Here is a 27,962-nt window from a genome sequence, read left to right as displayed (position 1 = left end):
AAGCAGAACTGCCCACTAATAAAAGCTGCAGACAGAACTTCATAGTCAGAAGGCTCAGAAGTAACCAATGACTCCTTGGGCTTTCCCCATCACCATCAAAAATAAGCATTATATATATGCACAAGAATCAGCTGGTATCTAACTTGTGTTTTAATTTTGTGAGAATCCAAATTTGGAATTGAAAAATCACAGACTTCTTATTTACATAGGCACAGCTCACTATTGTGATTTTTCAGAGGTCATTTCTAAAGCAAAAGACGTCAGCAGGCGATTTCAGTACAGCTGAGATTTTTCACCCTAAAAGGTAAAGGAAGGAGCAGCTGGAGAGATGAGAGGAAACACTAAACATGTGCCTGTTATTTTTTTTTCTGGCATGTAGAATTGAACAGGGCTCACAGGCCATGATGGAGGGAAGAAGAGCAGCTAAACTGTGATGGGACTCCAAGGATTAACTGAGCTGCTCATCATGTTACAGGGTATTAACATATTGAGATCTGCCCAGAGGAAAAATGGTGATGGAGCCCGTTATGTGCCTCTAGTTTTTATTACCATCGTTAAGGCTCTAGCTGCTATTGGCCCATAGAGGACATGAAATAATCGGAGCTCTGTTCCCGTGTAATAAGTCAAGCAGAAGAAAAAAAATCATTTAATAAAATGGTTTTCCATGCTTTACCTGTTGACATCTGCCGCTGCATTACAGTGCTGGTGTTTACATCAAATAAATCACTGAAAGATACCAAAAATACCTTTATCCTATCTCCAGTTCTGAGTTTACTATTTGGATAACGTGGAAAAGTCACCTAACTATACCCCTTCCTCATTTTCCATAACACAGGCTGTGTGGGTATCATCATACTCTATCTCTAAGATTCTTTGACTCAATTTTTTTATGAGTCACACACAAAAGAAAAGCTAGTACATGAGTTTTAGGCACAGTATATTACCACTGAGGGCCCTAAGTATTCCCAATAAAACTTAAGCGCAGAGACAGCTCAGCTTAGGCAATTTGTATGAGTGGCTCATTCCCCAGATGAAAGGGGTCTCTTCAGTCTTTGGCTCACTTGAACCAATGATAATGAACCATTGGCTCCCTGGGGCATAGTTTATACTCGCAAGGAGAGTACGAATTCTTTACATAGTATTTTGTTTAAAAAACAATTAAATCAATTAAAAGAAAATTGAGTATTGAGCTTAGGATGGTTCAGCTTCATGCTGTTAATGTAAAAATAAATACAGGAAGCTTCAAATACTGCAACAGTTTTAGTCTTAAAACAGTGTTAGATATGATGTATTATACTAAACTGTCTTTGTGCCTGACTCTCTACCTAAGTTGTGTAGTACAACTGCAAGGCCTAAGTCACTATGTTATTTCCCAGGCCCATCTTTTAAATGGCATACCATTTTAAAGAGTATCTCAAATACAAAAATTAAGAACACCTCAGAAGTTTTTCTAAGCCTCTGCCTGATGTAAATAAATTTCCAGTGCAGTGAGGGGGAAAAATAACCTACTACTACCATTTTGCTAGACCAGCATAATTCCTTACTACTTTTTAAAAATTAGTATGCCCATAGGTAAGTGTAGCTGCTACTACTCATAAAAGAAGCCTGTCTTTGCAGCTAATGGAGACCACCACAGAAAAATATAACAGGACAGAATGGAGAGATCAACAGATCATGGGAAGCCAGGCAGGCCTCAATGGATATAACTACATCACAGCTCCTGCATCTGTGGCTCAGAAAACATTGGGGAAGAGGAGGAGGAACTAGAGGAAGAGATTGTAAGAACTAGAATACAAGGAAGTCTTCTGTGAATCCGTCTCTCCTATAAATGGCTGCGTTAGCAAGACCACAAAAATGGCAATATCAATGGACATGGTAATGTGGAAGAAGGGAAATGTCGTGGAGTCTCACTCCTAGACAAAGAACTAGAGGCAATAGTGACTTCTGGGAGAAGGAGAATTAGCCTCTAACAAGAAGGAGAACCCTTTTTGGTTGTTCAATGCAGAAGGCCAGCTTTGAAAATATAAACACGTTATCAACAAAATCAGGCTCAAGCAGGTTATATAATATTTGTGCATACACGTGCATACTTATACACATATATGCTTGCATGTGTGTGACATTAATAGTCAAACAAAAGTTTATTAACGTCAGGGAGATTATGGGATGAGTTTGAGGGAGGGTAAGTGGGAGGGCTGGAGAAAGGAATGGGGGTGATACAATACTATTTTAATCTATCTATCTATCTATCTATCTATCTATCTATCTATCTATCTACCTACTATAAAAGAAAACACTGAATTTGACCATACCTATATACTTAGTGGAGTAACGTGCTGGCTTGCAGATAGACTGAGGCAAACTTTTTCCATTTTAACATTGTAAATTATTCAGAAGGAAAGGATTTTTAAAAGTGACTTAATGGATTAAAGGACATGTGCTTAGCTGTTATTTCATTAAAATAAAATATAGTAAATTAAATATTTGAAGTAGATCCCTTTAGATATTGGTTATCTATGTATCTGTTATCTCTACTTATACAGAAGAAGCTATTATCTTTCCTAGTGTAAATGCAAAAAAAAAAAAAACAAGTTGGCTATATTATAGAGTATCATTAGGTCATGATAAGTAAGTAGATGGACCAGCATAAGACAAAACACTAGAGAAACTAAGACAAATTATATCCCATAGAAGATTATGGACTCTAAATTACTAAATCTTCAAAAAAAAAAAAGTAACTAAAATATACTGTGGACTAGAGATGACCCAGTAGTCTGAACACATAGATATCTTTGGTGTTGTCACTGATCTCCAGTGAGAAAGTAATGCTGAAACTCACAATGTTTCAGAAAAAGGCACCAGAAGTCACTTAAAACATGGAAGTACTTCTAGAGGAGAGCAATCCTTACTTCTAAACACTGCAAGCCAGAAAGCTAAAACCTGGGAACAATTATGACAGAAATCTACATAATGACCTAAGACGTGATTTGGCAAGAATGAACTTAAAAAAAAAAAAAAATAGAAAGAGGGCTTACCTTCTGACCACTTAGAAAAATCTAAATTCAAGGCACAAATTTAAACCTTTTTCTTAAGTTGGTACAACCAATCACATAGATTATTGTTTCTGAGAGATAGTATCTGGGTGAATGCATGATTATTCAAAGATCAGCATTTCTGAGAGTACATTTCTGAATGATGGGACTTGGATCCAGAACAATTTTCCTTCCACTATCAGAAAAACACAGAGCAACCAAGCAAAGCCCCACTGAGGTCTGGATGGGCTCCTTCCCCAGTGTTTTACTAAGCAAATAGCAACATAACCACCACCCACCTTCAACAATTATCAACTCACAGCTTGTCTTTTGTCATCTGTAATGTACTCTACAAACGCTTCTAGGATTATTTGGCGATGAATCTCAGTGTATAGTTTCACCCACAAATATTTCAGCGTCTGTTTCTAACCTTTTCTCTATAATCACAGTATTCTATCAAAGAACAATCAGTGATGCTATTATATAAACAAAGATGGGTTGACAGTTTTTATTTATCCATAGAGGAGCTCAATTTATAAACTTGCTTCTACAGGGATACTTTAATTTATATAACCTTTAAATCCTTTACTATTGGGAAGGTTTTTATTCTCTATTTACTACTGTTGTGTCTATATGGGGTGTGTGTTGTGTGTCTGTATGCACACATCTCTCATGTACCGCTTCAGGGGTTGTCAGGCTTGCATAGCGACCACCTTTCCCTCTGAGCAACCCCTTTGCCCTTACCCCATTTTCTAAACTGCAACGACTCATCCTTAACAGATGTCTATTTAGTAATCCGAAGCCCTGATGAGCCAGTGAGGACTGGACAGGATCTCCCCTTTATGGCATCACAAAAGCACCCAAGAATGTCTTACCTCCCAATGGCAAGTTTTCCCCCTTACAGAGCCGCATGACTCACTCCCCAGGGGCTATGCCAGAGCGTCCTTAAAAGGCCAGGTGTTCATACAATTCCTAGGAGACATTTCAGAGCCCCGTTCTCGCTCCATTTTACTTCTTATTCTAGTTTACTTATGCATTTGAATAGCTAAGTCTGTTGGCCCAGGAATTGTAAGTGTGGGTAGACGAAGTCTGAGGGCAAGTCAGACAGGAGTGTCTGGAGTGATTGTTATCTAACAGTCAGCCTTTGTTCCAAAGTCAGTGAAACCTCCAGTTGACAGTCTTGTGGTCCATGATATTTCCCCTCTTAAGTAGAGCAGAGTGGGTAGCAAGGGGCATAGGCAACTTCAAAGTCACACTTACGGGAAAGATGGTTGGGGTATCTACAAAATGGCACCTAAGAGCAAGGCACAAAGGACATTGTGTCATCAGTGTGTGCGGAGAACATTTTGAGAAGACATGCTACATAAGTAAGTCTTTTAAACTTCACCAACTTGGGTACAATTTCAAAAACATAAGCAGGGTGTTGTTGGGATGAATGGCTGTGGGCCTGTTAACATATCAAAGCACATGCTGGCCTCTAGGGGCCTCTAGGGGCTCTCAGCAAGTGCCTGTAACAGAGTCTGGCACCTTGGCTCCTCTCAGCTCTTTTCATCTCACCTCCTACCCTAGACTTCTCCAGCTCCCCTTCCCCCTTCCCTTCTCACTCTTATATAACCTTGCCACTTTGGCCAGGCCATGTGCTCATTCTCTTGGTTCTTTTTGCCTCCTTGGTCATCTTCTCCCTCTCTCCTCTCTCTCCTCTTCCTCTCACCCCCACCACCACGGCCTGGTTCAATCAACTACTTTTTTTCTCCTTTTCTCCCTGCTGTGGACTCTTCCAGATGCCTCTGGCTGGACTCACTCTCCATCTCCAATAAAAACCTTCTCTTCAACCGCACCTCGGAGCGGTCATGTCCTCATTTCATTCTCGTATAAAACGCGGTATTTAAAAGATCAGCCATTTTCATGTGAAAAAAAAAAATACCCTAGAAGCTAGGAATGAGGAGTTATCCTGTTATTTATGTTTTGTTATTTTTGTTTTTAAGATAGGGTCTTGTGTAACCCAGGCTGTCCTCAAATTCTTCTGTGGCTGGGATGACAGCTCTGTGCTACTGTGTCATGACTTCTTTTCATTTTGTAAGTGTACAGAAGAAGCAAGCGATGGATTTTGAAGTAAACTGAATCTGCAACACATTGGAAGCCTAGAGTCTCCCGACTCCACAGGTGCTAGAAGGTCTTGGGTGTTTAAGCCATGTGGCCTAGACAATGTCTACTTCAGGACTGGTGGTTTGAACTGAGTACTGTTATCTAAATAGCTCCCCTGGTGGACCTGAGATCCATAGAGAACTGATGGAAGGTAAGTGTTTACAAATGCAGTCTCACGTGTTACATGGGAAATGTCTTAATAAACTCAGTTGTCCATACCCCAAGGCTTTTACTGGAGTGAAAGTGTGTATAACCCAGTTAATTACTTCACTATGTCAATATACCACTCCTGAATTTCCCTTGATTATCTCCATATTTATTTCTAATTCCATTGCTCTTGAGGCCAAGCTGTGGAGATGCTATCAAAAAGCCTAAGAATGCAGCTCCGGAAGGCTCTCGCTCAGTACACACAAGAGTCTGGCTTTCATCACCAACATAGAGGAAGGCAATACTGGAATAGTCACTGACAGTGTTGTTCCTACCCACTGGCCACCGTCTCATCCACCCATTCTCTACTGATTAAGGAAATGGCTGAGGTTTTCTTCAAAATAATTTACTCAGAAAATTTCACAAGTTTGTCTGTGCTCTCTTACAAAAGCAAGTTGATATGTACCAAAACATTATTTTTCTTCCCACTTCATAAGCAGGGTGCTATTTAAAATAGAAAATACTCACAATAAAATCCACAGAAAGCTCATTCATCACGCTAGATTTAATTAGTGAATACTTGAAAAATTTCCCGGGTATATTATTCATGAATGAGAGTAGCCTAAATTTTCTTTTCTTGTAGTGACAGTTACAGGATGGAGTAAAGATCTGTTAGCTTGATCTCTCTGAGTATGAGGGATATGTTATGCTAAATTATATATTCTACCTTCGCAGAATCTGATTAAGAAATCACTGTACCTGATGTGGGGGTTGGAGTCACCACAGACGACCTCACTAATCGATAACTCTGAGTGCATATGTGAGGTGGAGGAAGCCAAATCTGAAGCAGAACCTACAAGGAAAGCCTGCAACCCTCTCTGTCTGAATATGCTCTTACTCTATGACAGGCGACAAGAGGAGAGCTGGTGTCCTCCATAAAACTGTTTATAGGCCTGACTTGGGGACACCCAGCAGATTGAAAGGGGAAGATCAGGTGGAGCATAGGTAGCTGTAGATCTGGATGTCTGAACTGACTAGTGGCATTTGCAAACAGCCACAATACCTGCTGCCCTACACTAACTCCACAGGGTAAAACTGGCCGCTTTGTTATGCTGCTAGCAAACCTTATACTAACTTCTCTGGTCTGGCCAATTCAATACAGAAAACACACACACACACACACACACACACACACACAAAAATGAGAGTAGTTCTAGCATAATGAAGGCAACACATCACACAACCTCACCAAGTGACAGATAAACAACACCAAGAAGAGAACCACAGCTGGAACGGTTTTAAAATAGAGGAGGTTGTTACCAGAAAACGTACAGCTCTAACAGGCAGAAGCCAAAAGTGTCTTTTCTGATGACCTTTATCCCTTGCTGAATATTGTTGGGTCACTCTCCCTGACTGTCTACATCTTCTGAATACCTGCTCTACTAGTAAGAGCAGTGGTTCTCCCATGTACACCAAGGAGTAAGTGTTCATCTTTGTGGAGAAAAAGGACACTAAAAATGATCTAGCAGCATTTTCTAAGTCCATTAAGTGTGTTTGGTGGAGGCAATGGAAACAAATGCAAATAAGGTAACTTGACCCACCATGTGCTCCAACTCAGCACGGGAGATACTTGAGAAGAAGTACATGATGGAACTATCTATTATTTGCAAGCCCATAAGAAGAGCCCTAAAATAACTGCCATTTGCAGATCTGTTGAGTACATTCTGGAAGTTCAGAGAAATGATGGGATGGCTGAAGTCATGAGCACAACCATGTCAAGAGATAACTGGGGCTCTCTATGCTGAAAGCTTTCGTGGTACAGAAATAATTAACTACAAGTCAAAATATGAAGAACGTATTACATTTTAGAAACAGAAGCAGACTTAGGTACTGTCTACTCCAGAGGCTCACAAACACCTTCAGAAAGCCGTAGGCACTTAATAGAACTGTCAGAGGGTGCTGGGATGCTCAGGACAGTGTCTTCACACAGAGGAGCGTCCAAGGTATCAGCTTCTGAAGTGAGCTTCCAGATCATTTCAAAAGAAAGGGTCGATGAGGATGGGGGTAAGTGGGTGGGATTCAAACACAACTGATCCTGTCTCACGAATTTTGCTGATGAAACTGATGTTAAGAAAAGTGTTAGGGCTACGTTACCACCAAGATTAAGAGCAAAGCAACAGTGAACCTAGGGTTTCTGATGTTACCTTAAGCTCTTTCTACCATACTATTTTGCTACCCGGCACTACAGGCTAACATATCTGAACCAGCGAGTACAAAATAAGGAACACAAAACCATATTTAATCACCAATAGCACATATATCATGAAACACTGTCTAAGCTCATAAAGGGACAGCTTTGGGATAGCCTCCAGCCCTTGTGTACGAACAAAGTGTTTACTAATCTCACAAAGGAACACTTTTGTTACGTGCTATACTTTGTTCACATACATTTCTATCTATCTCTACAGGTTGCCAGCTTGAAATCTTAGAAGGGTCACAAATCTGTAGATGAAGTAAAATTAGCAACTTGTCTAGTCTGAATACAACAGCTGCTAGGGAAACAAATATGATATGCACCATAGACAAGAACTTAATGTATTTTACCTATAACCCTTCTCCACAGAATTCTAGCCACACATTTTTTTTTTTTTTTACCATGACTAAGCACATGCTCATACAAGGCTTGGTTTCTGGCATCTGTTAAGATGCTTTATGTTGACTTTTTCCACATGAAAGTTGAGTGTATTTGCAAAATCACTTAAGAACAGAAAACACAGAAAACCACAAATTATATGGACCTCAATTCTAACGTTAAATGCCAAGTTGGCATCTTGTCCACTTTGGCAGATCAGCCATGAATGTTGTTCAAGCACTGTCTTTGTCAAAAAGAAGGCCTGACCCACTGGGGAGAATGGTGTTCTCTCCTTCCCTGTCATTAAGATGACGACAGGAGAATCCTAAGGATTCCCAACAATAGACATAAAGTGTTCCTTCACAAACCTCCAGATGAATAAACCAGCTGTGTATGAGGGCCAAAGCAAAATGTCTACCTTGTGTTCATCATTCCAACCACTTAGCTAATTAAAACATGGGCTGGGATTCAGCAGGAGTTAAAAAAAAAAAAAAGAGTAATGTCACAGGTAAAGTCTAAAGATGTGAAGTCCTTACCGTAAGAGCTGTTTCCTCCTAACTCAACCAATCCCTGTCAAAGAAAGGGAGGCTCTTAACTCCAAAAGCTAGTTGAATTGTAAAGGCTCAGGAAGCTCATGAAACTTAGTAGTCTCAAAAAAGTTACATGATTCAAACAGACCCTGACCCACCTTATAAACCTCCTAAACATTCGCAGGAGAGAAAAGCAAATCTCCAGTGGAGCTGCCTGCAGTTTGGGCAGGGAGCTGGATGAATGCAGCTTTTGTGAATCAGCACACATGCTCTATTTACCTTCAGTCCAGCAGGAGCAAATGTTTGACAAGATTTAAAAAGACTGATAATAAATTTTTAAAAAGTGAGTCATTTTTGTTCAAAGAATTTCTGTGAAGGAAAATTCCTTTGGAATGGTAAGATTATAGAAGAAATTCTTGCAAAAATGTTTAAAACTCCCATCTGTGAGTGAGGCTGTCTGAACAGAATTCTGCTTAGCTCCTAGTCAACTAGCTAGCCACTTTGCACTGCTTTGCTCCAGTTCTATGTGATGGCTAAGGACGGCTCATCTTCCTTCATGGAGGATATCACAGTATCCAAAATCACCAAGGATATCCTGACTCTCCAGTATAAAATCCACTGCTTATCTTGTTTGGGTTTTTGGCCAGCTTTGTGTTTTGTAGACTCTTTGAATAATTCAGACTCTCTGCTACTCATCCTTCTGCATCGTGGAGGCCAGTAGAGAGAGCAAGCAGGGTGGTGGGATGTAGAATCATGAATCTGAGCTTGGATTTTTTTCCCCTATTCACTCTCTTTCGTCAGTGTGAAGGACTAGCGTAGAAGTAGCTGCTGGGAGTAGCAAAAGTTTGCAGCCAACAGAACCTGACTTGAAATCGTTCCACTTCTAGATGTCTAACGAACACATAATAACTTACTAAATACTACAGGGCCCCCATTGATTAGTATAAAACTGACATATCAACTCAAACACTTCAGTTCTGAAATTACCTGTTGAATTAATACAGTCGGAATACAAGGCAAGCTTAGCAGATACAATCTGGCATGATTACATGCTTCTTAGCAAACATAGTTTGTTATTAGAATTTCAAAGTGTTTTCTTTTTTAATTTTTAATTTTTTTGGAATTTCATTCATGACTATGCTGTATTTATATCATTTCTATCCCTCCTCCTTTCTCCTCTAACTACTTCCATGTCCTCTCCATCCTCTCTCAAATTTGTGAACTCTTCTTCTAGAATAATTATTGTTACACACACACATACACACACACACACACACACACACAGGATCCAATTAGTGTTGTCATTATGTACAAATGTTTAGGGCTAGCCACTTAGGATTGGATACCCTATCAGCAGTTTCACTACTAAATTATAGCAAGTTATATACCATTTTGATATTTTAAAATAACACTGTAATGTAAAAAGCTAACATTTATGCAGTGTAAGCTCTAAGTCACGTATAGTAGGAAGTGATTTCGGTAATTTTACATAACTAATCTCAAATGTAAGATTTACACTAATCCATTAGAATAAAGGTTGTTATTTTTATTTTACTGATGAAGAAACTGAGGCTTGCATACATTAAGCTATTTTCCATGGATCACACAACTAAAGCAAGCCAGAACCATAATAGATCTGTGTCTGCCTGAGTAATTTACTTGGCAATATGTAATGTAACTTTAATCCCCACTTTCTCTAAGTAGAGTTTTTTATTCATTCTACAAATATTTGCTGACTTTCTTCAATATCTAAAGCATTGCTTCTCCTGTATGCCATGAAGAGCTATTTCAAAGATCAAGTGACATTTCGTCTAGTAAGCTATGATTTCCTTCTTCAGAATAACAATAGCCTTGAAGTATCCATTTTACTTGTCATACTGTTTTCATTTAGTCTATACTTAAGTACTTGGCAAGAGCTGGATTTGTCTCAGATAAAGTAGGTATGTGCTAAGTATACTCTTCTTTTCACCTGAATATTTTGTCTTCTAAAAATATTTTAAAAATAAAAATATCACTTTTAATTCTGTAGACTTAAATGGAATTAATTCTGTAGAATTAAGTTCTGTGGTTCTATAACATAATAATATAATATGATTGAACTTCAAATAATTAATTCCATTGCTTAATTCAATTGACCAACATAAATGAAATTTTTAAAATAAAATCCATTTCAGTAGATCCTAATTGTTCAGCTTTCTTAGAGAGATGCTCCCATCTTCCATGGTCTTGAAATATCATATCAGTTAGGTACACAAATATTGTTATAGGACTTAAAATTTAGGAGATTGTTGTAACCCAAATTGGTACTGTTTTGTTGACTTTTTTAACTAGAAAAAAGCCATAAAACTTAGCCAGTGAGCCATTTCATCATGATTGTATGAAGTGGGAATGACAGAATGAAAGAGGAGTCAAGATTTTATTCAACTCCTTGATTTGGGATGCTAGGAGAGCCCCTATGAGGACACTTTCATGATCTTCTGTGTATTCAAACTCAAAAGCAACTAACACTGCTTCACTTTCCAAATTTACCACTGTGGGTCAAGTTCAAAAGAGAAAGAAGAGACAACACAAAGCTTCTAAATTCAGTCATAAATTTTCCATACCACGTCATTCTAAAAATTCCTTTCCTCTTTCACTTGAAGGGTAGTAGAAGTTATTATTTTTCTAGTCACTGAGGTAGAATTCAGAAAACATCAGTGCTTTCAATTCTCATCAGTGGCCAGTCAAGAATGTGTTAAGTTGTTACTGAGTTGGGTCAGAGGCATTCTTGGTTCTGCTCTCATGATTGAGGCACTATGGTACTGTAACGAAATCATTTTAGATGGATGGATGGTTTCCTCCCACACCCGGGCAGCCTCACTTGGCTCATTCTAATGAGGGACCTTGTGATGTTAGGATGGAGAACAGTAGATGTTCAGCGAGTAAACCTCAGTTTAATTGTCATTTTTCCTCTGACTCAAGCCGCACACTTGACAGCTGCCAGGAGCCAGTGCTTCTATTTCAGAACACGAGTGGCATTCCGGTGTTACATTTCAGTTTGTTTGTTCTCTGCCCGGAGTTTAAGACTATAAGCCTTCTGGAAAGAGTATGTGGATTGCTGAAGGTTTCTATTTTACTCGGTGGGTAATGGTGCCATGGATATTTTAGCTGCCCTGTTGGAGAAAAGCTGCCCTCATGCCACTTCACAGTTATACATGTTCCTGAAGGGCTCCAAATGTTAACTGTTCTTCTGATCCCCCAGCAAAGAACGTTGGACAGCTGCTTAGTGATTGGTCATATACGGTTGTTAGGTTCTTTAATCATGCACACCACTTATTAAATAATACTTATTAACTGGGATGGTTTATCTTTTTATCGTATCCTATTCTTAAAAACAAACAAACAAACAAAAACAAACCTTGTCTACTGTTCAGCTTAGGAAGACTCCTGAAGATAGATTTGTTCCATTTGTTCCAGCTAAAGAGCAAAAGGAGGTCATGAAACACCTTATCTTCCCCACACCATCCTAGTTTCTTATCCTTTCAGCCTTTTCCAGAACTCCCTTAAGTATAATAAAATGACATTCAAACTCCGTTCTCAAAGAAACTGGTGGGGTTTTGTGTGATTATAAAATTATATAGCATTCAGTTTGTCTCTGAATTTAACACAGACTTGCTTACTCACAGACAAACTATATATAGCAGCTGACCATTCCCAGTCTAGAAGCCCATAGTTTATTTTGTAACATTGATAAGGGAATGCTGGAAAGAAGAATTGTTCCTATGCAGCTGGTGAAGAAGAAATGCCAAACGTCCCCCTCAGCACATACACACACATACACACACACACACACACACACACACACACACCTTTCCTTCCTTCCTTCCTTCCTTCCTTCCTTCCTTCCTTCCTTCCTTCCTTCCTTCCTTCTTCCTTCTTTCCTTCCTCATTTCTCCCCTCCACTTTAGTGTGGATTTGGAAGAATAGGCATTCTAAATAATTACTTTTGGATCACATCGGTGGAGAGAGGGAGTCACTGAGAAAAATATTTCTTCAGTTTAGAAAATGTGCTTAGTATACTAAAACTTAGCCAGGATCCATAAAACATCCATGAGACACTGTGAGGACATGCTCTGCTAAGCCCACAGCAAGGAGGCCAGCCACCTTCTCCAGCATGCAGATCATACAATATATACTATGGCACACTGAATCATTACAACAAGGGCTTAGAGAAACTATGAGGACATTCTCTGCTAAGCCTATAACAAGGAGGCCATCCACCTTCTCTGATATTCAGTTCATATAGTGTAGACCATAACACACTGAATCATTACAAGGATTTGACCAAGTACTTACGGTGGTAACTATTTCTCACATAAGCTAATGACACTTTCATACACTTAATCCAGTAAAGACATTAGGAAGCTCTGAACAGAACTGTGAGTGTTTGGATACAGGATTTGAGAAAAGGTATATCATCTACTCAACCAAGTATCATTATCTCTAAGATTCATACTGCAGTCTTGAGTAAAAATAAACTTCTTACGTTTTTCATTTTAAATTTGCCATCTTTTTCTTCGTAGGCAACTTGTTTTTATTTCTACTTCTTCATAAACATATATTTTCTGTCTTAAACTATGCCATCTCTATGAGTAGACCTCAGATTTTTCCCTCACTGAATTCTAAGATGGCAGTTATTGCAAAGTGTGATAATTTTCATCTTAGTACTTTACAAATTCCTCCGTGTTTGCCGTTTGGTTATTTACATGTGCAGCATTTGGCTCTTAATTACATTGTCTCCTTTTATTCAAAAGTAAATCATTTACTATACCACATACACTCTGTAAATGTAAACACATACCATTTAATACAGTGTGTCTAGAAAGTATATATGCATATATTCCATATGTATTCTGCAATGTAAATTGCAGAATGTGATTGCAATGTGAGTATGTATATTGTATACATTTATATATATATATAATGTATATTGCAATGTGAGCATACAGCATACAACACTGTGCCAGAAATAAAGTGGTATCCAATATTTGTTGGCCTGAGTTGACTGAGAACTATCTCATCTATATCAACAAATAAGAAAAATAGCTAATTTTAAGAACTTTACCAATTTCTAAAAGAACCAGTAATACAGGAAACAAGAATTCATTTTTATTTCTTTACTGCTTGCATTGACATGAAAATTTCATGAGTTTATGGACTGACCATGCCATTTCTTCAAAAAGCCTAGTAAAGGTATGAGAATACCAGCATGTGCCTTTCCCAGAAATAAACATTTTAAACAGTGAAATGAATTTTGAGTAAAGCTTTATGTGTGAGATATAGGACGCAGAAGTGACAAGTTGAGAAATGAAGACAGATGGAGCAAAAGTGGAGAATTTAAAATTCCAAAAAATTATGAAGGAAACACGTCTAAAATTGGGAAAGAGAACAAGAATATTGTTAGTGCAGCTTGAAACTGACATGTCCCAGGCAACACTACTCCTGGCTAGGTCTATACATTCCATACTCCCATAGCAATTGGTTGGCTTTGTAAAATACCATTTACAATATCTCTAATTATTTGGTTATTTATCTCCCCCCACACAGTAAGGAGACTGTGGGCTTTGATATATTTTATCTTAATGCCTAATACAGTACCTTTGACTTTGGGCAAATGAAAATAAACAGTGTGGAACATTTTGTAAGAAAAAAAGATAAAATGATAGAATTACTAAAGGAAGAAGAGAACAAATGCATAACAAGTATATTCCTGGAAAACTTATATTGTCAAAGCTACCATGTGTTGTTAGGTTTTTAAATTCCAGAATTAATGCATTTCTCACCAAACACAGCAGGACAAATTACAAATACATTAAAATCTGGCGGTCATTTCTAAACTTGAAACTTTGTTCCCAAACTTCTTTTTTTTAATTTACCAGAGAGCAGTAGCCTTTTCTAGAAACGATGTTCTGGCCTTCTGAAACAGAATGTCTTCTGTCATTTAAGAGCTGGTCTGTTGGTTTCAGTTATTCCTATGGAGAGCTATTTCATCTAGGTTCAGAAAATGTGTTCAGGATGTTTCTATGCATTTATGTAATGAATGCTGTTAAAGAAGTCATCATACTTGCCTCCTGAAAGTATTCATTGTTGAGATAAGAAGCATTCCCACCACAACCGATCTCATAAATAAACAGTAGCACACAAAACATTATTCTTCCAAAATGGCAGAGTGCATATTACTTCTGATATGGCTGACAGCTACTGTAAAGTTTAGTTATTAATGCTCATATGAACACAGCACAGGCTTTGCTGATAAAGAGTAGAAGAAATAAGGTAGCTTAGGGGTATAGTTTAGTTGTACAGCACTTGCCAAACTTGTATGACATTTTGCCTTCAGTCTCAGCACCATAAAAGAAATAAACAACCATGCATAGTTACATAAAACTCTAGCTTCTTTTTATACCTTGGTTGTACTATTCTTCAAAATGACAACTTGTTTTGACATTGGACTGGAGGTGGCATATTATATTATACCCTACTTTCAAGTCTCAACCATATGTATGACAAGAAATGCATGTGTGATGATAACCATGGTGCCAAACTTAAGTTCAGAAATGTATGAAGTCAAAATCACACACATAAATCTGTGTGCATCTGAAATTGCTCAGAGTCTCAACCACAAAAGCACTTCCCTGTGAGGTTTGGTGTCTCCAGATAATTTCAAAAGTCAGCCCACAGACTCACAGGGACATACTACTTTGAGGTATTCTCCACAGTCAAAAATTCTGTTCATGGCCTGGAAGGATCAGAAATCTAACCTATTTTTGAAACAAACTCATGCTTCAAAGGTGGGTTTGCAACCCCCAAAAGCTCAAGATAAAGAACATTGATATCAAGAGATAGATATACTATTTCACAGTTAAGTGTTAAAGATCTCAGATGGTCTAAAACACTGTGAAGGGAAAGCCAGACCGTTCTTACAGCAGGGCCCAAATCACAATCAGAAAGCTAATTGATGATTTCTAAAATAAGTGAAGGGAGTTCGTATGTTAAATAAACAACACATAAATAGAACCAGATTCTAGCTTTGCTGTGTCCTGATTTCTCTTCACATTTCATAGTGAAGTTAGGTGGCCTACCAGATTCACAAGGCAGCTAAGGGCCCCCTTTATGACATGCATATTGGCCTGTTGTGGCTGGTCAATTCCCACTCTGATTGACATGCTGATATATAATTCTGAGATACCGTATATGACTTAGCCTAAAGTCATAAATGCTCTCTATGCCAATGTTCTTCCAAGGCACCACAGATTACTTCTTATATTATTTTTGGTTTTGTTGTTATTATTTCTTTTCCAGTCATATAATCACTATCAAACTAGTCAGGGTCTCCATCATTTTTAAAACTAATTTTTTACTTGGCATACAAAAAAAATGTGTTTCACTGTGACATTTTCATAGACACACACACAAATACACAAACACAAGTACAAATTTAAGTAGCCTCTCATATCCTTCTGGCAAGGTCCAAACTGGTCTACTTATTGCAAACATGTCCTGCTGTGCAACTTCAATTACTACTATAGAAACCTATAATAAATTGTTTTTATTTACATTATTTTTTATCTTCTCAACTTCATATATACTCAAACTCTCATGATTCCTAGTAGCTTCAAAATTTGTAATTATTTGTCTCATATTCAAATCTTTCATATCTGGGTCTAATTTTTTATTTTTTAATTCACACAATCTTCACTTTATCGAGTGCTATTTTCTCACTTGTGCCTCCTGAAATCCATGCCTCAGCTCATTCCTGAGATTAAGAAAACATCTGCCTTCTCTGGGAAAATATCTCTGTTGCAGTCCAAGTGTGAAAAGGGCACTTCAATTCTTTAGCTTCACTTCCATTAGTTCATCTGGAAGTGGTTGTTTGTTCTGAACTCCATGTAAAAAGTACTTATGCCAAATACCAACACATTTTCTTTCTTCATTATCTTGCTATCAAGAGGACTCAAGAAACAAATGTTTAGAAGTGATTCCATCTGCTTGAAGGTAAAATTGTTGTAATTTTTATAGCCTAAGATTGAACTTGACAAACATTGCCCTTAATGTTTGAGAGAGCTTGACATGTCTTGGGATATTTATTGGTATTTAATAATGTCTTTTTTCTGGGGCTTTGGAATGATTTCATCAACTTAAGATACCCTTCAATATTTATCTTTTTCTTCATCATTTAATATTATAGATGAAAATACATCCCAATTCTTAGTAGTCTCACAGTCAATCTCAATGTATGTGCAAATTTATAACTGAAGCCATCCCATGAAAGATCGAGGCTCTAACTGGAGTGTTTAACTACAACAATGATAATCAAAACGGAGAAGCTAAGCAAAGAATGAGTTTCTTCAGTCTCCAGAAATGAAAAGGCAGCGTCATGAAGTTTATTGGAGGTTTTCAGGGATCAAGAAGGAAACGTCTTAAGCTAGTTTATCCACCATTTAGCTCATCAAGTTTCGGGTTTGTAATCAGACCTTCATCTCGAGCTTGATTGAACAGAGCTTAACAACTAAGAACAACAGCAGTAACAACAACACAACAGTCTACACTTGCCTAACACAATGAGCTGCCTTGAAATAGCCATTAGGTCAGCAAAGGGGTTCTTTCAGTTCATACGGAAGTGCTATTACTCTTGGGAAGACATTGAGAATGTTGTCAATAAGGTTTCTACTATTATGAAAGACATGAACTACACATATCAGCCTTACTTCGTGCAGTTGGCAATTGCACTCCAGAAATTTAGGGGAGCAATCTGGCTAAGCCCTGAAAGTAGGAATGAGGAACCTATTCAAAGTGGGATGACAGTGATAATCTTACCAAAGGAGGAGGAAATTGCTTGATTAAGCAACAATAATTAATTAAACCTGAGCAGTCAACATTAGACACAAGCCAATCAGAAATAGTATAATTACGATTTTAAAAAATTTAAAAAACTATATAAAATAGAGAAATAATAATTTCCTGGGCAAAGACTAATTTCCTCTCAACAGGAGAGTAAGACTTTTTTTAAGGCATTCGATTTATTTTCCTAATGTTAAAATAATATTGGACACAATTATGCTTATCCTGAATAATAATTACAATTAATTACCCTGGTATTAAATATACAGTGAATACTACATGGTGTTGAAAAGGAGTTTTGTTATAGAGTGAATGTTAAAAACACAGCAAAGCTTTTTAAAACTCTGTATTTTATATTTGTAGGAAATGTGTTTCTACTAATGAGTGTTGATTTCCATCTTACTATCTGGAAAAATCCTACAATTCTAGTATATTTTAAAGGACTATAATAAGACAATAAAACACCAGAGTTATTTCGTATATGCCCAGGAGCTGTCTTCATGAGAACACTATGATCTAAAAGGGGATGGCTGCTTCTCTTATGCCAAGATGCGCAGAATAATGTTTCCATGGTCTCCTCTAGCACCTTTGTGAAGGCGAAACGTCTTTCTTCTTTTTAGCCAACATTTCACTGCCTTATGTACACTCACTCGTTCTCAGAACATGGAGATAAACTCTACTCTTAAATAATGAGCTATAAGCTTTTTGCGAAGCTACATTTTACCACCTTATAATCTCATAATTTGCTTATGCATGTCTAGAAATATGACAGGTTTTAAAAGCTATTTTTATGTTTGCATTTAGTACTCAAATACTCCATTCACCAAAATGACATTTCCATTTTCTATGGATCACAAAGTAAAGACACTACTTTGAAGTGCTAGTTCAGAATTCAGTGCTGAGAAATACAGGGTTGTGGCCTATTTCATCTGGGTTTTATTTTCTCTATGAGAATTTCCTGGGGCACTTAAATTTTCCTCACTGAGTTTGTAGATGAGTTCCTCAGTTTACACAAAAGCAATCTTCCTTAGGGGACAACAGTATCTTCTTCACAAGCCACTGAAGAGTCCCCCTGTAAAGACTCAACATTCCCACACATCAACAGTAGCCTAGATTTTTACATGAATTATGTGAAAACTTACGATATATAGAAAAATCAGTTTCAACACAAAAAACTTAAAAGCCTCTTTCTCTAAAATGTTGTATTTTCTAATTATGTGATGTTAAGTTTTGATCTTGAATATTTAAATTGCCTGGGGGGTATCAGGGTACGTACACAGTGTTGTTGGCTTGGTTAATTCCAAATCAGAAATAAATTGAAAGATTGCAAGATATTAAAATGTCACTTTCCCAACGAACATGTGGATCATTTTTACTATCTAGAATATTGCTTCACTAGCATATAATGGTCGTATCAAATTTAAAATCTGTGAGTGGTAGAACCATTTTTCACTTCATCTCCTATTTCAATTTCTTCTAAAAAGCATGGATCAGCCTGACTGCACAAACATCAAATTTGCTTATTCATGATCCTATCATGTAATAAACAATTTCCATAATCCAAGCAAAGCAGTATCAACCCCTTTAGGAAAATATGTGCCACAAATACTAATTTCTGTGTTTTAATTCACAATAAAATTGTACATTGTATAAAAACCAGTTTTGAAATCCTCTACTTTTAATAACTATTTCATTTTATTTCAATTCATTGTCCAGTGCTGAGGGTTGACCCTTCGGCCTTTCACATTCTGAGTTCTTTCCTACTGAACTATCCCCAGCCTTCCCTTCAGTCCTCCTTGTGAGACAGGGTCTCAGTAAACTACCTTGGCTGCTTTTGAACTCACTGAAGCCCAGGAAGGCCTTGCGTTTACAGTCCTCCTGCCTCAGCCACCCGAGTTCCTGGGATTACATGTTGCACCACCAGGCTTGACTCAACATTTTTATATATGACCTCAATACCTCCTTTAAAATCTTACAATGCTAAATTAAATATTAAAGGACAGTTGAAGTAAAATCAGTTATATCTTCTCTACTCTCTAGAACAACGATGTGGAAAATGAAATATCTATCAAGTTTTTAAATGATTACTACTAGGCAAGGATATCTATACTTAATGCTCTATTTCCATATTGCCCAAGCATTTACACTGAAAAAACTTTTCCATGAAGCCAACGAAGTTACAAGGACTTCCTTCTACTAAAGTCTATAAAATTTCCGTAAAAGGAACCCGTGATGTTTTCTTGGATTGCAGATCAAATGATAGTTCAACTCAACTTGAAACAGGAGCTTGCTATCATAAACGTACCTTGTCCTTGGGTTACTCCATAAAATTCAGCTGCTATCCTCGCGGCCTCCTTTCGGTTGCCTTTCACGATGTAGAAATGACTGAGGATGGCGAGGCTGATTTTCACAAAAAGTTTAAAACAGAAAAGGGAGAGTATGGTAAAATAGACATTGGAGAGCTGTTGAGCAAACGGCCGGCTCTCTTCTAACACCGACATCGCTGCAGAGGAATCCGCCGCCGTGGTGCCAAGTCCCAGCCGAGTCTCAACTGTGCCTGGCTCTGTTCCGGGATGCTCTTGAACAGCTGGTCCTCAGGAAAGAAAATATCAACTGGTCATGATGTCTAAGGCTCAAATTATTTATACTGTCCATAAAAGTTCTTCACCAGCTCCTATTGGTCTGACAATATTCCATGGAAGCAACCGAATCACGTTTCGCAAGCCTCCTGACTTTCCATTCTCCGTATAAAATGATACACCCTCTTTCTGTTCTGGGTTTCAGGAGTCAAATATTGAAATAAATAATGCCGATGGTTTCCTTTTTTTGGTGTCTAATTATCAAGAACTGGAGGACGACGAGATGGCTCAGTAAAGGCACCTGGCACCAAGTCTGGAGATCTGAATTCCATCCCTGGGACCTACACGGTGGAAGGAGGGTACCAACTTCCATTTGTTCTCTGACCGCCCCCCCCACACACACACACACGCACACGCACACGCACACGCACTAAATAAATAAATAAGTAAGTAAGAAAGAAAGAAAGAAAGAAAGAAAGAAAGAAAGAAAGAAAGAAGAAAGAAAATTGGAAGCTTTTGTGTGTTCTATACACATGGTTCACGTAATAATATACATAATACTGAAGAGAAGTTAATTGTTCTAACTCCAAGGTTTATATTTGTTGGCCATGAACTAAATCATCAAATAGTCCGTGGATGGAACCTGAATGTGGAGCCATTGGAGTAACTGTTTACATTGATTCTATTGTTATACAATAGTTTATTTTTTATATAAATTAGGCTGTCCCGTCACCTATTAGTAGACTTAAACTGCCAGTGTGACACTTCAAAACACCTATCCCCTATTTTCTGTATTCGGAGGAAACCAAGAAGAACTAACAGTGCCTGTCACTAGTGCAGCATAGGTTTAGAGGAGAAATGCAGAAATCAGATAAATAGAAGACAAGGCTTCATGGCAGCATATGCAGGAAGCCTAATTCTGACAGGAAATGAGAGCGCTTCCTAGGCACGGGGGATATAACACACCAAAGAATTACTAAACAAATACAATGGTTACACAAAAGACTGCAAAACCAAACAAACTAAACCTAATTATAGGTCTAGTTACGATCAACCTAAAATGTACTTTCTAGACCTATACTCTTGGATAACGATGATTCGTTCAGGAATGAAATATGATATATGGGTATCTTATGCATATATGGGTAGTCTTATGTATACCCACATATAAACAATAGTTTAAAAGAGAAATAGAGTCAATTATTTAGAAAAATGATGTTCAGTGACTTTGTTTTCACAAATTCTATTTCCTTTTATTTTCTTTTGAAGTAATACTTTTCCTTGTTAATATCTGAGCATTTAAGTGAAAGAAAATGTACTAATACAAAATATTGTGATATATGTTTATACTATCAGATTTAGGGTCTGCTCATTTTGGATTATTTCTTAATTCTGCTAAGTTTAAAAGTCACAAGACATAAATAATCAACAGTGGCCTTGGCTGAAGAAAGGATTTTATCTGTGATGTGGCATACTGATAAGTGTGACTTGTCATTTTTCTTCTGTCTATCCTATTAAAATAGTCTGACTTTCACCAAATATTCCCAAGACAATGGAGCCACGGCGGTGCAGTACATGTGCCAACTGAAGGAAGCTGTTTCTGTTCCAGCGAATCAACTGCTCCCTGAAGCATAAAATAGATTGATGCCTTAGAAAGAAATCCCCAGCTCTTTGACGGTGGTCCTTGGCATCCTTTCCCACAGCAGCACAGGCAGAACTATTACACACGGACCTGGGCACCATGGCTCATGCCATTTGGGACACAGTACAAACTACTGTTGAAATGCTGAAGATAAAGTGACTACATGGTCCTGTCTACCACTGATGTGGAAACTGTGTCAAGCGAGTGAACTCATCGGAATTACGTTCTGGTGAGTCTTCTGTTTGGCGTGGTGATGTCTGAGCACACACTGGAGAGGAGCCTGTGGACAGCTGGCCCATCACAATGCTCTGAGTCATGGCGTGACTTCCACTCCAGTGCTCTGGAATCAGAAATAAACCTGCCTTAGTCACATCTAAATGCTTGTCTAAGGTTTCGCCCCTTTCTCTTACCAGTAAATGATATTATAAATAATTCCCTGCACAGCCTACTCGGCAGCCTAGATTCTTTGGGGCTAAGAAACACTTCCATTCACTAAGGCTGTCGTCATCAGCTCAGCAAGCTTAAATCCCTTCTGCTTTACGAGTAGAAAAACACTACCACACAATATTTAGGATTTTATTTCCAGATGTCAAATTTAATTTTTTCATAAATTCCTTCATTCTCACTTTTTGTTTTATGAAGGTAACACTCACCCATAATAAAATTTGTCACCTACTAGTTTCTTAATTTGAAGGCCTAATAAAATAACATGATAAATGAACTCAGAAATACAAATTAGATGCTCATTTCCACATAAAAGACTCCCCAAAACACCATCTTAAATGATCTGTATTTGTGCATCCATTTTCTTGGCTTTAGAATTTTTTTTTTTTCTGGTTCAAATACAATTTTTGCTTTTTCTTCTTTTAATACATTTTTTGATAATTTAATACATGAATACTGTTTTATATCATTTCCACCTCGCCTTCTCCCATGCAGTTAAGTCTACAGAAGGGGATGGTAGGGTACAGGCACTATTGAGTGGAAAATAGAAAAAATTGGAGGGGGACTCTATCTGGGGAGAAGAAAGGATGGAAATACAGAGGGAGAGGGAAGGAGAATGGATAAAGTACAATAAGGATGTTTGAAAAAGCCATAGGGAATCATATTACTTTGTTTACTACAAAATATTCACATATATAATATATACATCTACATATGTATAGCTTAAGAGAAATTAATCAATTTTGTTTATAATGCATGTGGCCCCCCACAAGGGTCACAGACTATCAAAAATTCTAGTATCAGGCATGAGAAACCTCAAAGCAGTCCAAGCGATCCCTAAAACAGTATAGAATATTTCCATTACCCTGGATTGCCTCCAAGAACTTTAAAGGTAAGAGCCAATTGTTGAAGACATCATGCACTTTGGACACAGAACTTGAAAGATTTGAATTGGAAGTAACCTGGAAGCCTCCTTCCCAAGGACTAGCTCCTATAGCATTCAAAGGTGCTATACAAGCTTCCAGTGGAGAAAAGCAGTCAATAATCCTACCCGGCTGCAAAGCCTATGAACCTCAATGCTGACCAGCATGACAAGATACTTACAAGGGTACAATAGCGGCACTTACCCGTCTTAGGAGTGAGGAGAAGCAGTCTAATTGGAATGAAGGCCTACTCAACAAGAGAGAATTCATGCCTCATATTGTCTGTTATCCTAGCCATCTCGCTGTGGCTGGTGAGGTCACGGATCCTAGAGGAGAATTTACTGCTGCCACCTTCCCAAATCAGTATAATTACTTACTGAATTCCAAATACTCATCCTTTTAGCCACAGATGAGTGCAGCTTCCATCTTTCATCAAAAGAGCTTTTTGTTGTTGTTGTTGTTGTTGTTGTTGTTGCAGACAGAAACCATCACATAAATCCTAAACTGGTCAAAAGCTAGAGAATCAGTGATGGTGGGATGCCCAACTTTAAAGGGTTTATCTACAACACAATCCCTCCACCTAAGGCTCAGGAAACATCAAAGGGGAGGGAGAGGGGGCAGAACGACTCTAAGAGCCAAAGGACCAGGATGCCTGCTGTAAGTGTCTTCTATACATGACAGAGAGCAGCACTCATGAAATCTTAATAATATGACCACCTAAACAAGACCTGCATAATAACACCAGTTGACATTCCTCTGTGGATGGTGAAATTGCATAAGGCCCCACCCCTCAGATGAAGACATACAGGTAATTAATGGCTTCTAGAGAGGGGCAAGCAGTCTTCTCCAGGGATGACTCCCTTGATGTTATGCAATCCTAAATGATCAGCTCTAAACACATACACATAGGAAGAGCAACACTAAAGGGACCCAGAAGATTATATTTATACCAGTACATGCACACATACACATATGCAACAACAAAAATTACAGAAATCATGAATTTTAGAGTAAGTGGAGGCACAGGAGGTGTTGAAGGGGAAAGGATGAGGCAGAAATGATGTAAAGACAGTTACTCTTGTGTGAAATTCTCAAAAATTGGAAAATAAATAATTTGACATATATAATTGGAGCTTTTCAGTATATTTTATATTTCACTATGTTTATGTCTCCATACCCTTCTCTTTCTTCTTCCTTCCACCTTATCATAAATAAGACAGAGATTCTATAAGGGAGAGAAAACATGCAGTATTTGTCCTTCTGAATCAGGCTTATTTTGCTTAAGATGGTAATGAGCTTCTCTGTATGCATTCACTAGTTTTTAAGTAAACTATGATTCTTTTGTTCTCTGGTAGAAATATACAGGCTCTTAATGAATTTATAATATGGACATCTGAAATAAAGAAAAATAACAAGAACGTATTTCAAACCATGAGGAGCTGTTAATGCCCAGCTCCTCTAATTTCAGGAATCTTTTCAGTTCTAGAACAGGAGAGCTGAGGATAACTCATATACGGTGAGTGTAAACTCTGTTGTTTACCCATAACTCTGAAGGCTCATCACGGCTGAAAAGGAAAAGGAAAGGAACCACACAAATTCTTACTGGAGACACTGTACATCACTGTTAAGACTTAAAACACCATTGGAATGCAAACTTTATCTTTTAGCTTTGTGTAACTTCATGGAAAAAAATATGATGAAGACTTAGATATTTAGAATGGAGGAAAGTTTGAAATAAATATAGAAATGTCTATAAATGAACTTCTTAAAGGAAATAATAAATGAATTTTGCCTTATCTCCATGTAGTAAATTCAGTTTATCCTTACCCCAAAGCTGCTCTCACAGGAAAGACACTTTATAGAAGCAAACCAAGGCACATGGTCACAATTCTTGTTATTGGTTTGTTTTTTTGTTTTTTGTTTTTTGTTTTTTTAATTTTCCAGAGCTGAGGACCGAAACCCAGGGCCCTGTGCTTGCTAGGCAAGCACTCTACCACTGAGCTAAATCCCCAACCCCCTTAATTTTTTTTTTTTTTTTTTTTTTTTTTTTTTTGGTTTTTCAAGACAGGGTTTTCTCTGTGTAGCTTTGCGCCTGTCCTGGATCTCACTCTATAGACCAGGCTGGCCTCGAACTCACAAAGATCCACCTGGCTCTGCCTCTCAAGTGCTGGGATTAAAGGCATGTGCCACCACCGCCTGGCGCAGTCACAATTCTTAAAAAGTCACAGACATTATGATGCAATGTCTCTGTCATAAGTGATAAACATATGCAAAGAAGAGCCATGGATGCCAACATGTTAGGTTTCTATTACTTATTCTTTTTTGAATTTACTTAATTCTTCCTTATGAATATATTCTGGTTACAGGTTCTCCTCCCCCAACACCTCAGAGATCCTCCACATCTTCCTTTCCACTAATTATTGGTGAAAGATATATTCTAATTATGATTAAAATTTACACAATAATTATTAAAATTTTTGGTGGGGAGATTTTGGGTGAGAACTATTCTATTTGGTTTGACTGTAGAACTTAGGAATAAATGTGTTGAGTTTCTAGATCAATTACCAGCATAATAGAGCAAAGCAATAATCTATTATTGTTATGATAATCCACACAAATATTTTATCACAAGATTATTATTAATTTAGGTTGCATCCAGGCCCCCAGGGTAAAGTCATTGGCTTTCTTTGAAACACAGAATAGATTCTATCTAAACTTTGAGTTATATTAACTCAAAAATTCAATTAGATCTAACTAGAATTTATCTTCTGTCCAACATGCTCTCATCTTCTCTGTGCAGTTCTAGAAAACATGACTGAAATCTAGAGCTATGCATATTTAAAAGTTTAAAATAGATGATATTTTTATTATGAATATATTTAGCAAATACCCTATGCTAAATACTTTTCTAAATATTTTTATATATTACAATGGAATTGGTTTTACGTTTCAATTTCTTGTTTGGTTTACAAGCCCAGAATGTCTCTAAAGGATAATGTCTCACCCAACTTGGATCCATTCACTTAATTTTCTTGCTCAAGAGAAGAACAATTGACCAAATAAGGCCAATAAAAGATGTTTTTGAGACTATTTCTGATGAGTTAAATGTTTTCTTTCACTCTGCAGGATAAGCAAAGTTGCTAGGAGCTCTTCAAGAGTAAAGAATGGTTTGTGCATGGTCCTGCCAATAAAACAAGGAACTCAGTCCATACTTAGACAGGAAGCATCAGATTATCTTCATTGGAGAATTTGGATATAGGCTTAACTGAAACAGATCTATCCAATACTGACATGAATTTAATAGTAACATAAAATATTAAAGTCCTACTTGTTGTTAATTAAATCAGTTTTGAATTCAGGGTTTTCCAACTTGTAAAGAAAATGTCCTGATATATTTTCTGGAGTCTTTATGGAGACATTATGACGACGGTAAGAAGCATCTTAAAGAAAAAGGCAAGTAATTTGCAAGCTCTATATCTAGAAGCGGGGGCACTAGGATTCCATTTCCACGGCTGTGCTTCTGAGGCTATTGTTCCAAAGTCAGCACTGAGACACTCCCATTGTCTAGTTTACCCATGATCCTCTGCTTACCACACCTTGTGCTCACAGCATGTATGTGTGCCATGTGTGCACTAAAAATAGCCTTTGGCAAAATACTTGTGTGTAACATGAATTGCTAAACGGTCGTATTAATTAAAAAAAAAAATCCGGAGCCAGATATTGGGGTTAAAACCTGAGAGATCAGATGAATAGGACAAGCCACAGCCAACCTCACCTTACCAACTCTTCAGCCTCTAGAGAGACTTACTTCCTGTACACCCACGCCTACATGCCTTTCTGTTCTGCAATCTCACTTCCTCTCTCAACCAGCTACATCCCTTCCCCTCTATCTGTACAAACCTCCAGACCTCTTTGTTTAGTGCTGGGATTAAAGGTATGTGTCACAATGCCTGGCTCTGTTCCCCAGTGTGGCCTTGAACTCACAGAGATCTGGATAGATCTCTGCCTCCTGAATGCTAGGATTAAAGGCATGTGCTAGCATTGCCTGACTTCTATGTTTAATATAGTGGCTGGCTTTTTCCTCTGATCCTCAGATAAGCTTTATTAGGGTGCACAATATTTTGGAGGACACAATATATCACCACACTTGTGTACCTCAGTGGGCTGAACCAATGAGCTCCACTCATCTCTCCTTTGATTAAGAATCTGTTCTAATTATCACACTTCAGCTAATCACGTATTTAAGAGGTTAAAAATAGGGGAACCTCTCCATGCACTGTGTGTTGAAGCTCAAAGAATGGGACTATGTGAGACATGAAATGGGTACATCATCCTACAGGTATGTTCAGCCTGGAAATTTGATCAGAATTCTTAGATGGTTACATTAAATTAATAATTATTATTTATTCTGAAATAAAATAGTTAAAAAAGAAAGTGATCAATCGACTATTAAAGTTGGGATATTTGGATGAGTCTGGTTAGCATTCTGTTGGAGTTTCCTTGGCAACAGAAATACTGCCTGGAGTGCTTTTAAGTTTATTTTTAGCATCAATTATGAATTTCAGGGAGAAAAACCATAGCTTGAACACATTCTCATTAGAGTTACGGATCTTAGTAAGAACAGCTGCCATGTATGTCACCTTTCCACAGCGATTTAGTGTCAGCTTTGTATTCTTTATATTCTCACTCCTTATTGCAGTGTTACAGAAAATGAGCAAAACCAAGTCAGTAGGAGCTCAGTGGTCACCTTCCAGTGGTCACCCTCCAGTGGTCACCCTCCAGTGGTCACCTTCCAGTGGTCACCCTCCAGTGGTCACCTTCCAGTGGTCACCTTCCAGTGATCACCTTCCAGTGGTCACCCTACAGTGGTCACCCTACAGTGGTCACCCTCCAGTGGTCACCTTCCAATGCCCCATCACCATCATCCTCTAACTGGTCTCTGCTAATCCCTGATCTGAAAACAGGAAGAAGAACACAGGTACATTGTAAATATTAACACAACTGAAGAGAT

General features: G+C 37.9%; 1 protein-coding gene and 2 long non-coding RNA genes across 5 annotated transcripts in view; 1 reads left to right on the top strand and 2 right to left on the bottom strand.

The window, feature by feature from the left end:
* Positions 1-20,321, bottom strand: part of Asb5 (ankyrin repeat and SOCS box containing 5) — a 38,444-nt gene extending 18,123 nt beyond the window's left edge. Inside the window, exon 1 of one of the 2 annotated variants that reach the window (XM_059244269.1) lies at positions 19,669-20,321. In XM_059244269.1, coding sequence (XP_059100252.1) covers positions 19,669-19,864 — 196 coding nt within the window. In that variant the 5' untranslated portion in view covers positions 19,865-20,321. Of the gene's footprint in view, positions 1-3,907; positions 4,131-19,668 lie in introns of those variants that run through there. The other variant, XM_059244270.1, reaches the window with a different exon arrangement.
* Positions 3,931-6,526, top strand: LOC131894103 (uncharacterized). Its single transcript, XR_009374842.1, has 3 exons — positions 3,931-4,399; positions 5,121-5,328; positions 6,060-6,526. It is a non-coding gene; the product is annotated as an uncharacterized LOC131894103 (long non-coding RNA).
* Positions 20,322-20,456: 135 nt separating the features above from the next.
* On the bottom strand, positions 20,457-26,832 carry LOC131894342 (uncharacterized). 2 transcript variants are annotated; one of them, XR_009374890.1, is made up of 3 exons: positions 26,727-26,832; positions 23,329-23,450; positions 20,457-21,924 (listed from the first exon to the last, which is right to left on the bottom strand). It is a non-coding gene; the product is annotated as an uncharacterized LOC131894342 (long non-coding RNA). The 2 variants fall into 2 exon arrangements; XR_009374889.1 differs by lacking the exon at positions 26,727-26,832 and adding an exon at positions 24,779-24,863.
* Positions 26,833-27,962: the final 1,130 nt, after the last annotated feature.

This window comes from Peromyscus eremicus, chromosome 17, assembly GCF_949786415.1.
Source record: "Peromyscus eremicus chromosome 17, PerEre_H2_v1, whole genome shotgun sequence".
In the NCBI taxonomy this organism is placed as follows: domain Eukaryota; kingdom Metazoa; phylum Chordata; class Mammalia; order Rodentia; family Cricetidae; genus Peromyscus; species Peromyscus eremicus.
This window is presented reverse-complemented; position numbering and strand designations above follow the sequence as displayed.